At 44.3% G+C, this 18,191-nt stretch overlaps 1 protein-coding gene across 1 annotated transcript in view; it reads left to right on the top strand.

The window, feature by feature from the left end:
* Positions 1-16,457, top strand: part of TRIM67 (tripartite motif containing 67) — a 310,592-nt gene extending 294,135 nt beyond the window's left edge. Inside the window, exon 10 of the mRNA XM_063917642.1 lies at positions 15,721-16,457. Within this exon, the coding sequence (XP_063773712.1) occupies positions 15,721-15,783 (63 nt within the window). The 3' untranslated portion in view covers positions 15,784-16,457. The remainder of the gene's footprint in view (positions 1-15,720) is intronic.
* The last annotated feature ends 1,734 nt before the right edge of the window (positions 16,458-18,191 follow it).

Below are 18,191 nucleotides of genomic sequence, written 5' to 3'. Positions count from 1 at the left end.
TCCAATACTGCCTCCCTGTCTGAGGGAGACGTCGGTAAAGCAGACTTTAGAAAACGGCGAGGGGGAGACGTCTCGAATTCCAATTTGTACCCCTGAGATACCACTTGAAGGATCCAGGGGTCCACTTGCGAGTGGGCCCACTGCGCACTGAACTTCTTGAGACGGGCCCCCACCGTGTCTGCTTGTAAAGCCCCAGCGTCATGCTGAGGACTTTGCGGAGGCGGGAGAGGGCTTTTGTTCCTGGGAACTGGCTGTTTGTTGCAGCCTTTTTCCTCTCCCTCTGCCACGGGGCAGAAATGAGGCGCCTTTTGCCCGCTTGCCCTTATGGGGCCGAAAGGACTGCGCCTGATAATACGGCGTCTTCTTAGGTTGAGAAGCTACCTGGGGGTAAAAATGTGGATTTTCCAGCAGTTGCCGTGGCTACCAGGTCTGATAGACCTACCCTAAATAACTCCTCCCCCTTATAAGGCAATACTTCCATGTGCCTTTTAGAATCTGCATCACCTGACCACTGCCGCGTCCATAAACCTCTTCTAGCAGAAATGGACAGCGCGCTAACTCTTGATGCCAGTCGGCAAATATCCCTCTGTGCATCACGCATATATAGAAATGCATCCTTCAAATGCTCTATAGTCAGTAATATACTGTCCCTATCTAGGGTATCAATATTTTCAGTCAGGGAATCCGACCACGCCAGGCCCGCACTGCACATCCAGGCTGAGGCGATTGCTGGTCGCAGTATAACACCCGTGTGAGAGTATATACATTTTAGGATATTCTCCAGCTTTCTATCGGCAGGTTCCTTTAGGGCGGCCGTATCAGGAGAGGGTAGTGCTACCTGTTTTGACAAACGTGTGAGCGCTTTATCCACCCTAGGGGGTGTTTCCCAACGTGCCCTATCCTCTGGCGGGAAAGGGTACGATGCCAATAACCTTTTAGGAATTATCAGTTTTTTATCGGGGGAAACCCACGCCTCATCACACACTTCATTTAATTCCTCGGATACAGGAAAAACTACAGGCAGTTTTTTCTCACCAAACATAATACCCTTTTTAGTGGTACTTGTATTATCAGAGATATGCAATACATTTTTAATTGCTTCAATCATGTAACGTGTGGCCCTAGTGGAAGTCACGTTTGTCTCATCATCGTCGACACTGGAGTCAGTATCCGTGTCTGTGTCTGCCATTTGAGGTAACGGGCGTTTTAAAGCCCCTGATGGCGTTTGAGACCCTTGGACAGGCACAAGCTGAGTAGCCGGCTGTCTCATGTCGTCAACTGTCTGTCGTAAAGAGCTGACACTGTCACGCAATTCCTTCCATAAGCTCATCCACTCAGGTGTCGACTCCCTAGGGGGTGACAACTGTATAATAGGCAATTGCTCCGCCTCCATCTCATTTTCCTCCTCAAACATGTCGACACAATCGTACCGACACACCGCACACACACAGGGAATGCTCTGTTAGAGGACAGGACCCCACTAGCCCTTTGGGGAGACAGAGGGAGAGTATGCCAGCACACACCAGAGCGCTATATATAAACAGGAATACCACTATAAAATGTGCTTTTCCCTTTATAGCTGCTGTTAGTATCAAAACTGCGCCAAATTAGTGCCCCCCCCTCTCTTTTTTACCCTTTTCTGTAGTGCAGGACTGCAGGGGAGAGTCAGGGAGACGTCCTTCCAGCGGAGCTGTGATGGAAAATGGCGCCTGTGTGCTGAGGAGATAGGCTCCGCCCCCTTCTCGGCTGCCTTTTCTCCCGCTTTTTTGTAAGTTCTGGCAGGGGTTAAAATACATCCATATAGCCCTGGGGGTTATATGTGGTGTATTTATGCCAGCCAAGGTGTTTTACATTGCTGCTCAGGGCGCCCCCCCCTTGCGCCCTGCACCCTCAGTGACCGGAGTGTGAAGTGTGCCTGAGTAACAATGGCGCACAGCTGCAGTGCTGTGCGCTACCTTGTTGAAGACTGATGTCTTCTGCCGCCGATTTTTCCGGACCTCTTCTTGTTTCTGACTCTGTAAGGGGGCCGGCGGCGCGGCTCTGGGACCGAGCTCCGAGGCTGGGCCTGTGTTCGGTCCCTCTGGAGCTAATGGTGTCCAGTAGCCTAAGAAGCCCAATCCACTCTGCACGCAGGTGAGTTCGCTTCTTCTCCCCTTAGTCCCTCGATGCAGTGAGCCTGTTGCCAGCAGGTCTCACTGAAAATAAAAAAACCTAAAACTAAAACTTTCACTAAGAAGCTTAGGAGAGCCCCTAGTGTGCACCCTTCTCGGCCGGGCACAAAAATCTAACTGAGGCTTGGAGGAGGGTCATAGGGGGAGGAGCCAGTGCACACCAGGTAGTCCTAAAGCTTTTACTTTTGTGCCCAGTCTCCTGCGGAGCCGCTATTCCCCATGGTCCTTACGGAGTTCCCAGCATCCACTAGGACGTCAGAGAAAAAACGTTAAAGAAAACCTCCTCCGTCAAACTCGGACTCTATTGATCATAGCTCTTTGACATAACTTTATTAAAAAGTGTGCCCAGGGTTATACTAATCGTCATACTTTTACCAAATTTATGTTGATGTATTCCCAGGATGTACCCATTTTACAATAAAATTGTGAAAATCTGGACTTAATTCTGGAAGCTGATTTTATACATTTTGTGTACATACACACACACGCACACAAAGTAACATGTCTCATGAATGGTGATTCTGTTACCGATTTTGAAAGTAGGCTGATTTATGAAGTGTAACACAAGATGGCACTTAAGCTATTTTGATATTATTTTGTATGGGGTTTATTCAGTGGCGAATTTAGGGGTCAGGCCATCCCTAGACACAACATTATCACGTCACTGCCCCTTCATGTTAAAGCCTCCTAACTGATAAAGCAACACCAACCTCACCCCCCCCCTCCTCCCCCACCACCACAATTTACTGACTTTTGCCCCTTCCTTCACCAATTTCAGAATGAAAAAATAAGTTGTAATGACAAAAAAAAAAGAATCACCTGCCCATCGGCCTAGAAGGTGAGCATGCTCCCTCCCCCCAGTAAGTGTCAACCCTAGGCACGTGCCTCATGTGCCTAGTGGAAAATTCACCACTGGGTTTATTGTGAGCTGTTTGTTATGATCATTTGTTCACATTAGTGGTGGCAGTTGTATAATGAATAGAGTTTATCATTGTAGAAAGTGATTCCGTTACTGGTGGAATTGCCCTTGTGACAAAAAATGCAGGCGGGGTTTGTCTAATGTGGATGTCAAAGTGCTATGATCAAATACAAAGGGGTATATGCAGAGGCGGATTAAGACTTCGGAGGGCCCGGGGTACTTAAGACAGGTCTAAAATTAAAACCATAAAAAAATAATAATAATAATACATGCATATATATGACCCAGAGCCTTAACTCAAATTTAATTCTTAACAGCAAAGAAAAAATTCAATGCAGCCTGTCTTACTTGTCTTGCTGCTGATAAAGACAGGCTGCGAGAGACACAGTACAGGAGCAGAGGGAGAGATCCTCTGCTCTCCTCGGAGCACATCTACCCTGCTCCACGAGTCCACAGGCTGCTCCGTTTCCACTTCAGCCTGCGCTCCAGCCAGTAAAGGAGACGCAGGCTGCAGCTGTACAGCCCATTTGTTAGCTGAGCCGCCACCTAGCAACCCAGCAAAGGTCTGCGGCGCCGGCGGCAGTGACGGCAATCAGTGCCTGCAGGGAAACTCATAGCTGCGGATTGGATCTATAACAGAGATCCGATCTGTGGCTGGTGGCAGAGGGGCCCTCTCAGACTGAGGAGCCCAGGGGTACTTACCCCCGGAGTCCCCTCATTAATCCGGCTCTGGGCATATGTAATAGGGTCCAAATTTGCCGGAGGAGGTTTTTTTTAAGTGACAATCATTTACGAGGCAAAACCATGCCTTGTAAATAATTGCCCCTTTTAAAAAAATGTCTGAGATTGGACGGCATCCAACACCTCCAGCAAACTCGGACCCTATTATATATGACCCAAAGCAGTGTCGGACTGGGGCATGCAGGGCCCACCAGGGGGAATGCAGTGGTAGGGGCACATTGTTAAGGGTGTGGCCAGTCTGCAGAGGTGGTGTGGCCTGCCACCTCATTGGTTTGACTAACCATTAGAGAGTGCAATGTCTGGTCCTTTTCAAAAATATATACAGTAAATTCAGCTGCTGCATGCATGATAATGTACCAGATTAATAACAGTAATGCACTGTAGAAAATATATCATTGTTCAGTATAAGGTAACATACTGTATGTATAATTCAAGTGCACAGTCTGGAACCTGATCCTTAGAGCAGGAGGTGGGCCCCCAGGCAGTGGGGCCCACCGGCGGTTTCCCCTGTACCCCTGTGGGCCAGTCCAAGCCTGCCCCAAAAAGTCTTCAATTCTGCCTGACAAGTATACTACAAATATAATTCTAGTAAATTCCATGCAATACAGACGTACTGTATTTTAGTGACTGATATGCAAAACAAAAGCATTCTAAACCTGTATACAAAACAAAGAGAATAATGGCCTCTACATGATACATATAAGGGTGTGTACGCACGGTGAGATATTTTCTTTCGATTTTGACTATATAGTCAAAATCGCAAGAAAAGTTCGTGCAGATCGCAAGGTGAAAGTCACCTTGCGATCCCGATTCGATCCCGATGCGCGGTCCCGCCAGGTCGGCATCGCAAGAAAAGATAGACCGTGCAGGCAAGTCAATCCTTGCTAAATTGGTGTACTATCTAGTTCATCTCACATGTCAATGACATCACACATAAGCCAAAATCTCACATAAGCCAAAATCATAAGCACACATAGGGGCCTAATTCTGAGTTGATCGCAGCATCAAATTTGTTAGCAGTTGGGCAAAACCAAGGAGGTCATTCCGAGTTGTTCGCTCGCAAGGCGATTTTAGCAGAGTTGCTCACGCTAAGCCGCCGCCTACTGGGAGTGAATCTTAGCATCTTAAAATTGCGAACGAAGTAATCGCAATATTGCGATTACACACCTCGTAGCAGTTTCTGAGTAGCTTCAGACTTACTCGGCATCTGCGATCAGTTCAGTGCTTGTCGTTCCTGGTTTGACGTCACAAACACACCCAGCGTTCGCCCAGACACTCCTCCGTTTCTCCGGCCACTCCTGCGTTTTATCCGGAAACGGTAGCGTTTTTTCCCACACGCCCATAAAACGGCCTGTTTCCGCCCAGTAACACCCATTTCCTGTCAATCACATTACGATCGCCAGACCGATGAAAAAGCCGTGAGTAAAATTACTAAGTGCATAGCAAATTTACTTGGCGCAGACGCAGTGCGGACATTGCGCATGCGCATTAAGCGGAAAATCGCTGCGATGCGAAGATTTTTACCGAGCGAACAACTCGGAATGAGGGCCCATGTGCACTGCAGGAGTGACAGATATAACATGTGCAGAGAGAGTTAGATTTGGGTGGGGTGTGTTCAAACTGAAATCTAAATTGCAGTGTAAAAATAAAGCAGCCAGTATTTACTCTGCACAGAAACAAAATAACCCACCCAAATCTAACTCTCTGTGCAAATGTTATATCTGCCCCCCCTGCAGTGCACATGGTTTTGCCCAATTGCTAACAAACTCGCTGCTGCGATCAACTCAGAATTACCCCCATAGTCCATATCTCAAGAAAAGTTAGTCAAAATCTGTGGTGCTGGGATCCAGGGAGTTCAAGGGAAATCGCAAGTGAAAATCGGGCATAGCAAGGATCTCTCCATGTGTACACACCCTAACAGTCTAGTGATTAAAACACAATTCTTTGTGTATAATATATATTTCCTACAAGTTGCACATCAAATTTTAAATCCAGCTGCTAAAATCCAATATGGGATCAAGGCAAAAATGAATCCACTGAAAACACAGGAAAAATTTAAAGATATACAAATGTGTGTATACACACACACACACACACACACACATGTACATAGGGCCTAATTCAGACCTGTTCACTAGCAAGCGATTTTTGCACTGCTGCGATCAGATAGTCGCCGCCCACAGGGGAGTGTATTTTAGCTGTGCAAGTGTGCGAACGCATGTGTAGCAGAGCTGTACAAACAGATTTTGTGCAGTCTCTGCGCAGCCCAGGACTTACTCAGCCGCTGCGATCACTTCAGCCTGTCCAGGACCGTAATTGATGTCAGGAATAGAGATGAGCGGGTTCGGTTTCTCTGAATCCGAACCCGCCAGAACTTCATGTTTTTTTTCACGGGTCCGAGCGACTCGGATCTTCCCGCCTTGCTCGGTTAACCCGAGCGCGCCCGAACGTCATCATGACGCTGTCGGATTCTCGCGAGACTCGGATTCTATATAAGGAGCCGCGCGTCGCCGCCATTTTCACACGTGCATTGAGATTGATAGGGAGAGGACGTGGCTGGCGTCCTCTCCATTAGAATAGATTAGAAGAGAGAGAGAGAGAGAGAGATTGTGCAGACAGAGTTTACCACAGTGACCAGTGCAGTTGTTGTTAAGTTAACTTTTATTTAATATATCCGTTCTCTGCTATATCCGTTCTCTGCCTGAAAAAAACGATACACAGCAGTCACACAGTGTGACTCAGTCTGTGTGCACTCAGCTCAGCCCAGTGTGCTGCACATCAATGTATAAAAGCTTATAATAATTGTGGGGGAGACTGGGGAGCACTGCAGGTTGTTATAGCAGGAGCCAGGAGTACATAATATTATATTAATTTAAAATTAAACAGTGCACACTTTTGCTGCAGGAGTGCCACTGCCAGTGTGACTAGTGGTGACCAGTGCCTGACCACCAGTATAGTAGTATATTGTTGTATACTATCTCTTTATCAACCAGTCTATATTAGCAGCAGACACAGTACAGTGCGGTAGTTCACGGCTGTGGCTACCTCTGTGTCGGCAGTCGGCACTCGGCAGGCAGTCCGTCCATCCATAATTGTATAATTATATACCACCTAACCGTGGTATTTTTTTTTCTTTCTTTATACCGTCGTCATAGTCATACTAGTTGTTACGAGTATACTACTATCTCTTTATCAACCAGTGTACAGTGCGGTAGTTCACGGCTGTGGCTACCTCTGTGTCGGCAGTCGGCAGGCAGTCCGTCCATCCATAATTGTATTATTATAATATATACCACCTAACCGTGGTTTTTTTTTCATTCTTTATACCGTCATAGTGTCATACTAGTTGTTACGAGTATACTACTATCTCTTTATCAACCAGTGTACAGTGCGGTAGTTCACGGCTGTGGCTACCTCTGTGTCGGCAGTCGGCAGGCAGTCCGTCCATCCATAATTGTATTATTATAATATATACCACCTAACCGTGGTTTTTTTTTCATTCTTTATACCGTCATAGTGTCATACTAGTTGTTACGAGTATACTACTATCTCTTTATCAACCAGTGTACAGTGCGGTAGTTCACGGCTGTGGCTACCTCTGTGTCGGCAGTCGGCAGGCAGTCCGTCCATCCATAATTGTATTATAATATATACCACCTAACCGTGGTTTTTTTTTCATTCTTTATACCGTCATAGTGTCATACTAGTTGTTACGAGTATACTACTATCTCTTTATCAACCAGTGTACAGTGCGGTAGTTCACGGCTGTGGCTACCTCTGTGTCGGCAGTCGGCAGGCAGTCCGTCCATCCATAATTGTATTATAATATATACCACCTAACCGTGGTTTTTTTTTCATTCTTTATACCGTCATAGTCAGTCATACTAGTTGTTACGAGTATACTACTATCTCTTTATCAACCAGTGTACAGTGCGGTAGTTCACGGCTGTGGCTACCTCTGTGTCGGCACTCGGCAGGCAGTCCGTCCATCCATAATTGTATTATAATATATACCACCTAACCGTGGTTTTTTTTTCATTCTTTATACCGTCATAGTCAGTCATACTAGTTGTTACGAGTATACTACTATCTCTTTATCAACCAGTGTACAGTGCGGTAGTTCACAGCTGTGGCTACCTCTGTGTCGGAACTCGGCAGGCAGTCCGTCCATCCATAATTGTATTACAATATATACCACCTAACCGTGGTTTTTTTTTCATTCTTTATACCGTCATAGTCAGTCATACTAGTTGTTACGAGTATACTACTATCTCTTTATCAACCAGTGTACAGTGCGGTAGTTCACGGCTGTGGCTACCTCTGTGTCGGCACTCGGCAGGCAGTCCGTCCATCCATAATTGTATTACAATATATACCACCTAACCGTGGTTTTTTTATACCACCTAACCGTGGCAGTCCGTCCATAATTGTATACTAGTATCCAATCCATCCATCTCCATTGTTTACCTGAGGTGCCTTTTAGTTCTGCCTATAAAATATGGAGAACAAAAAAGTTGAGGTTCCAAAATTAGGGAAAGATCAAGATCCACTTCCACCTCGTGCTGAAGCTGCTGCCACTAGTCATGGCCGAGACGATGAAATGCCAGCAACGTCGTCTGCCAAGGCCGATGCCCAATGTCATAGTACAGAGCATGTCAAATCCAAAACACCAAATATCAGAAAAAAAAGGACTCCAAAACCTAAAATAAAATTGTCGGAGGAGAAGCGTAAACTTGCCAATATGCCATTTACCACACGGAGTGGCAAGGAACGGCTGAGGCCCTGGCCTATGTTCATGGCTAGTGGTTCAGGTTTTTTGGAAGGGACATCCTGCGTGACACTGCAGTGCCACTCCTAGATGGGCCCGGTGTTTGTGTCGGCCACTAGGGTCGCTAATCTTACTCACACAGTCAGCTACCTCATTGCGCCTCTTTTTTTCTTTGCGTCATGTGCTGTTTGGGGAGGGTTTTTTGGAAGGGCCATCCTGCGTGACACTGCAGTGCCACTCCTAGATGGGCCCGGTGTTTGTGTCGGCCACTAGGGTCGCTAATCTTACTCACACAGCTACCTCATTGCGCCTCTTTTTTTCTTTGCGTCATGTGCTGTTTGGGGAGGGTTTTTTGGAAGGGACATCCTGCGTGACACTGCAGTGCCACTCCTAGATGGGCCCGGTGTTTGTGTAGGCCACTAGGGTCGCTTATCTTACTCACACAGCGACCTCGGTGCAAATTTTAGGACTAAAAATAATATTGTGAGGTGTGAGGTATTCAGAATAGACTGAAAATGAGTGTAAATTATGGTTTTTGAGGTTAATAATACTTTGGGATCAAAATGACCCCCAAATTCTATGATTTAAGCTGTTTTTTAGTGTTTTTGGAAAAAAACACCCGAATCCAAAACACACCCGAATCCGACAAAAATAATTCGGTGAGGTTTTGCCAAAACGCGTTCGAACCCAAAACACGGCCGCGGAACCGAACCCAAAACCAAAACACAAAACCCGAAAAATTTCAGGCGCTCATCTCTAGTCAGGAACCCTCCGTGCAAACGCTTGAACACACCTGCATTTTTCCAAACACTCCCAGAAAATGGTCAGTTGCCACCCACAAACGCCTTGTTCCTGTCAATCTCCTTGCGAATGCCCGTGCGAATGGATCCTTCGCACAAACCCAGCAGATCTGTGTACCAATGCCTTCTTGGCCAAGCTGGAGCTATTAGAATCATTGCTCCTTTTGCTTATATTATCTTTCTCACTACTCTGGGTAACAGAGATATTGGCGGGAATAGATACGCCAGCTGAAACCTTCATTCTACTGACAGTGCGTCTACAAGGACCGCTCCTGGGTCCCTTGTTCTCGATCCGTACCTTGGAACTTTGTTGTTTAAACGAGACGCCATAAGGTCTATCTCTGGTAGACCCCATCTGTTCACCAGTGTCTGAAATACTTCTGGGTACAGTGCCCATTCGGTTTCCTGAATGGTATGCCGACTGAGAAAATCCGCTTCCCAGTTTAGTACACCCGGGACAAATACTGCTGACAATGCTGGGAGATGGAGTTCTGCCCATCTTAGAATGGGAGTTACTTCCTCCATCAGTCTCCTGCTGTGAGTACCTCCTTGAAGATTGAGGTATGCTACTGCCGTCGCATTGTCGGAGCGAATCTGGACTGGTCTTCCCTGCAGACTGTCCTTTGCCTGAACTAGAGCCAAGTAAACGGCCCTTATTTCTAACAGATTTATTGGCAGGTGACTTTCCCTTGCGGTCCATATTCCCTGGAACCATAGGCTTCCGAGTACCGCCCCCCAGCCCTGCAGGCTGGCATCTGTTATCAGGACTTGCCACTCTTTTATCCAAAAGGGTATCCCCTTGTCTAAATGGTCTGTCTGTAGCCACCACGCTAGAGACCTTTTTAGACTTACTGGAAACTTTATCATTTGCTTTTTTATCGTCTGATGATTTCCGTTCCATTTGGTCAGAATAAGGTGCTGCAACGGTCTGGAGTGGAATTGCGCATATTCTACCATGTCGAAGGTTGATACCATCAGACCCAACAGTCGCATTGCTGCATGGACTGACATTGTCTGGGCTTGCAACGCTTCCTGAACCATGACCTGCACCTTGACTATCTTTTTCTCTGGTAGGAGAACTTTCTGTAGGTCTGAATCCAATATGGCCCCCAAATGAACCATCCGCTGTGACGGATTCAGGGACGACTTTTCCCAATTTATGAGCCACCAGTGTCTCTGTAAACAAACTATTGTCTGTTGAAGATGGCTCAACAGTAAATCTTGTGACTGTGCTAAGATTAACAGGTCGTCTAGGTATGGGAATATTCTTATCCCCTGTTTGCGCAGACAAGCTACCATAACCACCATGATCTTGGTAAACACCCTGGGTGCTGTAGCTAGCCCGAAAGGCAGAGCTTGGAACTGAAAATGTTCTTGGAGGATGGCAAACCTGAGGTAAAACTGATGTGACAGTGCTATAGGCACATGTAGGTAAGCATCCCGTACATCCAGAGATACCATGTAATCTCCCGGTTCCATAGCCAACATTATGGAGTGTAACGTCTCCATGTGGAACTTCGGGATCCATATGTATTTGTTCAACATTTTCAGATTGAGAATTGGTCGATATGACCCATTTGGTTTCTGGATTAGAAATAGATTGGAGTAAAACCCCTGTCCCCTTTGTGATGGAGGTACTGGGACAATCACACCTGACTGCAGTCATTTTGGACTTCTTCTTGCAGGGCATTGGCCTTCGACTCTATACGAGATGGGCTGGTGCAAAAAAATCTTTGAGGAAGCTGCCTCCTGAATGGGAACCCATACCCCTGAGATACTACCTTCTGCACCCAAGCATCTGCTGTAGACTGTTGCCATATGTGTGCAAAATTAAGGAGTCGGCCCCCAACCCTGGAATCCTCCAGGCGGAGGCCCGTCTCTTCAGGCTGACGGTTTTTGTTCTGGCTTGGAAGCTGGCTTTTTGCTAGCCCACTGCTTCCTACCCCTGGATTTAAACTGGGGTTGCTTAGGCTCCTCTTTAGCTTTCACTTTGCTTTGCCAACGAAATGAGCAAAATTTTAAACCCTTGGATTTAGGATTATAAGCAGCCGGAAATCTGACCTTTTTCGATTCAGCCTCTGATTCTAGGATATCCGATAACGGTTTTCCAAATAATATATTACCGACAAAAGGCAATGCTTCCAATTCTTTCTTGGATTCCGCATCTGCCTTCCAGGTACGTAGCCAAACTGCTCTGCGAGCAACTACTGTCAAGGCTGAAGCTTTAGAAGCAACTGTACCTACATCAATTGCTGCTTCTTCTAAATACTGGGCAGATTGTCTTAAACGGCAGAAATTATCCTCCTGCTCCCTAGTAGGAGAAGGGATGCTATTCTCTAGTTCCTCTATCCATTCGCCCATTGCCTTTGTTACCCAGGCCAAAGCCATATCAGGTCTTACCACTGCTCCTACTAGAGAAAAAATATTTTTCAAAAGGCTATCTACCCTTCTGTCTGACATCATTTAGTGAGGTAGATGACAGTGGTAAAGCAGATTTATGCACGAGTCACAGAACATGTGCATCTACTTTTGGAGGAACTTCCCTTTTCGAACAATCCATAGCTGGAAATGGATAATAAGAATCCCATCTTTAAAGGAATCTTAAACTTTTTACTGGGCGCCGCCCAAGACTCCTCCATCATTTCCGTCAGCTCATCTGACGCCGGGAATTCAGCTTTCACTGACTTTGTTCATTTAAATACAGGTGCTTTAGCTTTTAACACTGTCTTGGCTGGCTCTTCCAATGAGAGAACAGCCTTCACAGCATTAATAAGTTCAGCTACATCATCTGAACTAAAACTCTGCGACTGATCATCATACGGAGTTGAATCTATTGTATCATCATCATCCGATGTATCATCTTGTGTAGTCTGCCACATAGACGTATCTGCCTTAGTCTTACCTCTCTCTTGGTTGCTTGTAGAAGCTACTGGAACCAAGCCGTAGGAAGGGAGCTGCATGTATGGGTTCATAGTATAACCTAACCCTTGAGGTGGTGCTACTGGAGTTAATTTGTCCGCTATAGAAGATAGTCTTTGCGAACATATTCCATGGTGGCTCTGTTGGTGGTTGAACCAACTCCTGTTTTTTACTTCGCTGAAATGCGAAACAGTTTGCACACAAACCCTCATAAGTGATTAATTGATTCATATAAATTACCCCTGACTTACAAGCTAAGCATATTAGGGCTGTAGGAGTGCTTGATAAATTCTCCTCATCACTTTTGCCGCTCACAGACACGGTAATAATCTGTTATTGACTACACAATTTATGACTGAAAATCGCCCTATATGTCAGCATATAGAGGTGAGATCAATCTGACCACAGTGCACCTGATTTGAGAGTCAGAACAGGACTGACATTACACAGAAAAGTCAGCACACATACTAGCAGTCAGTCACATGTTAAAGCATTAGACATTGCCATATGAGAATACAACCTCCATAACAACTTATACATAAGTAGGGAAATTGTACTTCTGTTTTAACCGGTTCCTTTTTTTTTCCTTCAACATAGCATGCAGAAAACACAGTAATATACAGATCTCATATGCAATAGGTACTAAAAATTAACAATTCATACTAACAAGTAGAAGGAATTTTTAGTACTGTATACCCTGCCTCCAGAGAGCGGGATACAGGGAGACTCACCACACTTCCATATCCCAGCAAATACGCTCGTAAGATGCTGAGTGGATTCAGACGCTACTGGTGTACACTGCCGCTCTTGATAACTGATAACGGACACGGACGCTCACTGACGGACACGGACGCTGAGCGACTTCCACGTGTATGCAGACGCTAAGGCCTGCGACTCGGTCTGGGTGGGTTTATCTATAGTGTACACAACCGCAGCGTCTAAGCTACGTCCGAGTACCCTTATGGTAGCGTCTGAGCCGGAAGTGAGGTCATTCAGTTCATGAAACGAGAAACACGCGGGAACTGGCCATGAACTCGGAGGAGGGGCGGCCAGGAGAGCGTCTGAATCCCCCTGTTGACTTAAACTCCCAGGATCGCGGCCTCTACCTAGTCCTGGCGCCTATGATCCCCAGAGCGTAGCGCTGTCGCACTCAAGATGTTCGGCGCATCAACACACTGTTTGTAGTCTCCACCAAATCAGTGTAGCTGTGTCCTGACCCCTCTAGTAAGAGGAAGTCCATAGACTCACCGTCTCCCCATGCTCCGGCCACAGCCTGGTTACGTCTGTTGGACCTGCTAGAACATCCTGACACAGACGCCCGTCGAGACAGCACTAATACCTGAAGGTAAGCGTTGTTGCGACCCGGTGGGGAGTTGTTGGAGCGACTCTTTCTAGTATGCGTTTAAGACGCTGTTAAGAGAAGTCGCTAAAAAAAACATAGTAAGTCTATAAAAATAATAAAATAATAAAAGCTTGAGGCTGCACTCTCAGCAGCCCTGCGACCATGCGGCTTCCTGCCGCACCAAGCAAAAAACTGATTTGACTGAGTCAGTGGGCGGGACTATATGGTGAAGGCCCCAATGCATCCTGGGAGGCCAGAAAGCTCGTGACCATGTTGGCGCCATTTTCGCTGTTGCTCGACAATATCCCAATGTTATCCTGTGGACCCAGCCAGAGAAAACTCATATATCTGGCTGATTTATAATGCAGACACCACCATCACCAGCTTTAAATCCTGTTGCTGTAAGCTCAGACCAGATCTTTTGGTTACTTGATAAATTATTTTCCCATCCTTTAGTACCATGCTGTTTCTCACTGGTCTGTGCCTTAACACCTCTGATGGCTTATTGTAATCTGATTGTGGGATAGTTACAACCATTCACCAATCAGTGTATGGAGATCTCTACTGCATTGGTGTATCTATAATGGGTACATGTTGTTGGGTGCAGAATGGCCACTGGGTCAATTACGCATGCACAGTCGTGCAGGAACATGGCACGCCCAACCCCCCTCCGGCCAGGGAGGAGAGGGCCTGCAAAAAGCCTGCACAAGGGCCCTCTCAAACTGCCTCCTACCCCGATCTCATGTGTTTTCGTACGATCGTGGGTCCATTTTCGGGCGTTAAAACGGCCTCTAATTGGATGCCAAGATTTTGACCATCAGACATAAATCGCAACGTTTTTTATTGGCCAAAAATGGCAGTTTTTAGCAGCTGAAAATGTATCGGATCTAATTTGATGACCCCTTATTCTCTGCACATCTCACATGCAGACCTAGCTATGAGTCAGTTCTGATGATGACAGTCAATAGTGCAGAAATTAGAGAAGAAGAGCTGGGGAAAACAGGGAGCAAAGCAGAGGGGAAAAAAAAGAAAAATGAAACCTAAAATTAAAGGAGGTCTGCAGGTCAAGGTTTTATGAACTGCTTGTTGCCAATCAACAATCTAGAGAAGGGTTCTAATACAGTTAAGGGCTGGCAACATGTGCTCTTGGTAGCTAATGCAAGTATTTGGTCTCACACATTTACAGAGCTAGTTACCGGGCATGTAAACAAGCAACTATACTGTAAAGCGCAACAGAATATGCTGCGCTATATAAGAAACTGTTAATAAATAAATACTGTAGCAGTGGTTCCCAAACTGTGTGCTTAGGCATCCTAAGGTGCCGCTAGGCTCTTGCAGGGGTGCCTTGGGTGGGTGGTCCAGTACCAAATCAGATTATTGTAATAGTGGGTCATAAACATGTGAACAATAAGAAGCACAACTCTGTACACCACCACATAACTGAACCTAAGGATGGCACAATTTACTTAATTCATTTTTTTTCCCCAAAATGAATCATTAAAAAACATTTAGCCGAGCGGTGCCTTCAATCAAATGCTGATACTCTAGGGTGCCGTGATTCATGAAAGTTTGGGAACCCACAGAACTATAGGAATCTGCTCCCCAAAATTGTATAAATCAGCTGCACCTGAAACATGATTACATAAACAAACTTACTGTATACTGTATGTGTCCCCTGATAGAATGTGTTCCTGACAAAAGCCAGTAAATGTTAGTAATGATAACTACGCTTTCCAGAATTGGGAAACAGATACAAATCCATCAATTCAATTTATTCTAAATTCTATCTGTCCTAATCTGGAGGAAGGGAGGAAAAACACTATGGGCCAATATTGACCCTATACATCATCTAATCACCATATTCCGTTATACCCTTCATTTGCTTGTGATGCAGTAGTTTTGAGCATCAACAAATATAAACATTTTTATTTGATGAAAATTCAGCTAGGTTGTATATGTTTATGATGCAATGACACAATGTAATTGCTCTGTGTGCATACAATCAGATATTTATGGTCTGTCTGAAATGATTAATTCTTCTATTCTGTTTCTCCACACAGGTTACTCTACATACGGGACTAGAGGTGCCAACAATCCTCAGGCACAACAAGCCACCAAACTGAACCTGATCCATTTCAACTGGTGTAGACTTTCACAGGCTTCCCTTTTATAAGTGTATGATATCCTTGTCAGTGACCCCATGTGCACACAATGTTTATATACTGTATTCGCCTTAGAATGCTACTATTTAAAAAAACAACACACACACAAAACAAACAAAAAAAAAAACATTTTGTTTTGTTTGGGAGCACAGAAAAAGGTATGAGATAAGATCAACACAATAGCAAAAAATAGGGACTGTACTTTTTACCTTATTCCCTTTACTTATTATTTATTTATTCCTGTACTTATTCCCTTTCTCTGAAAATAAGACTTGAGCACATGTAAATTAAGTGCTGTTTTTACATTTGAAATCTTAAAAATAACAGATGTATGTATCTAAAGACCAAGTTCAGAGTTCAAAATAAGCTTTTCTTGGCCATTGGTGGTCTGCAGAAAGGGGCAAGGTGCAAGTTAAGGGGCACTTATTCCTGCCTCTGGATCACACTCTGTATTTTTTCTCTGTCATTAGCTTTTTCTTTATTTATTGCTTTTCTATGTTTTTACCACTGAAATATTGTAACATACAGTGCTATTATTCTGTTTTTTTTTTTTTTTTACAACCATTTTTGTATAGTAATATAATGTTTGATCCAGTCATGGCAATAATGGCAAAGAATAAAGGGGCAGATGTATTAACCTGGAGAAGGCATAAGGAAGTGATAAACCAGTGATATGTGCAAGGTGATAAAGGCACCAGCCAATCAGATCCTAACTGTTAATTTACATAATGGAGCTGATTGGCTGGTGCCTTTATCACCTTGCACATATCACTGGTTTATCACTTCCTTATGCCTTCTCCAGGTTAATACATATGCCCCAATGTTTGCCCATTCCCCCTTTGACAGTTCTCCCATGATGTCCATTTTCTTAGCCATTATAGTGGTGAGTAGTACACAAGTGTGTATAGGAACAGAATTTGTTAGGTATACCATATGTTTTGTGTAGTTTGTGATATAATGTTGTCTTTAAAGGCTGCTGTATTGTATATGAATATCTAATTGCAGCCTTTGGTGCTATACTGTTCTATGAGAGTACTTATACTACAGTCTTACCTTTGCCTGAAGGAGAAGGAATGATTCCAGGATATGGAGGAGCTGTACGGTCTTGCAGACTACATGGAATACAGGGTGACTTACTAAAGTAAGTCTTAACAGGTTTATTGCAACCTTTTCAAGAACGATTCAAAGCAGTGAGTTGGGGTGAGTTGTTGTAATGACTGTCTTTATTTTAACCCCCAAGTGCTAAGAATATAGGGTCTGTAAATATATATACAGTATTTTAATATTCTGTTTCACTAAATTTGTGGATGGTTTTAAGATTGTTACATAGCGCACATTAATCATCATGTTTCTGTGCTCTGAAGATTTATGTTGAAGGCTATTTCATATATGTTTGTACATGTAGATGACTTGTGTGTCACCAATGCACAGGCAGAATGTTTCACTGCTTCCAGTTAAAACATTTGAAAACCATACAGTAGGTCTGCCATCTCCAAGTTCATCTACAAGCCTGTTAAGTTTAAAATGTCACCCTTTTCATGCTGCCTTCACCATTGTCACTTTTCTTTTACAATAAGCTACTAACATTTTACTGAGAAGTTGAGGAAGTCACTTCTCATTAACACTTAATTCCTTTAACCAGCTATACTGCAATTTTCAGATAAATCCACTATGCTTGCTGTAGCCTGTGCTTTTTTACAGCAGCAGCAGGTTTTCTTGCATTCAAATAAATTGTTAATAACATTGACTTCATGGGAGAATACGATAGGACTTAAAGTGATGAAAAATGGAGTAAAATCTCCAGGTCTCTACTGTTGGTGACCAACACGTCTGGACATTCTCCAATGATATGTTAGTAATTTACTTTAAATGGATACAACATAATCATATATTAAGATATTTATTAAATGTGATTATTGCACTGGGGAACAGTCAATATGTTGCCAGGGATTTAAGAGTAGATTTCGATTAATTTTGCGCTCCTGATCCTGAATATGCCATACTTATTTTTCAATTGGCTCTAGTTTTTGAGATATTTATGTGTCTTTAAAATGTCTGAAAAATGAAATTAAACAATGTTAAAAATAGTTAAAAAGATTTTTTTCTGATTAAAATTGATTCATAAAATGTTATAAAAAGACACAGGATAATTACATACATAACTGTTAGGAAGCTATGAGAACCATTTTTTGTAGAGTATTCTTTTGTACTCTTGTTGCGGGCAATCTGTCTGCAGACTCCAACAGTAATCGGCCATCATGTGATGACCCCACCATCCTTGATATCTTTCTTCCATTATCTGAATATCCTGGTGGAACCATTCACCCTGGTCTTCGCTTAAATCTCCTAGATTGGACGGGAAGTGATCT

Source organism: Pseudophryne corroboree, chromosome 4, assembly GCF_028390025.1.
Source record: "Pseudophryne corroboree isolate aPseCor3 chromosome 4, aPseCor3.hap2, whole genome shotgun sequence".
NCBI classification, from domain to species: Eukaryota; Metazoa; Chordata; class Amphibia; order Anura; family Myobatrachidae; genus Pseudophryne; species Pseudophryne corroboree.
This window is presented reverse-complemented; position numbering and strand designations above follow the sequence as displayed.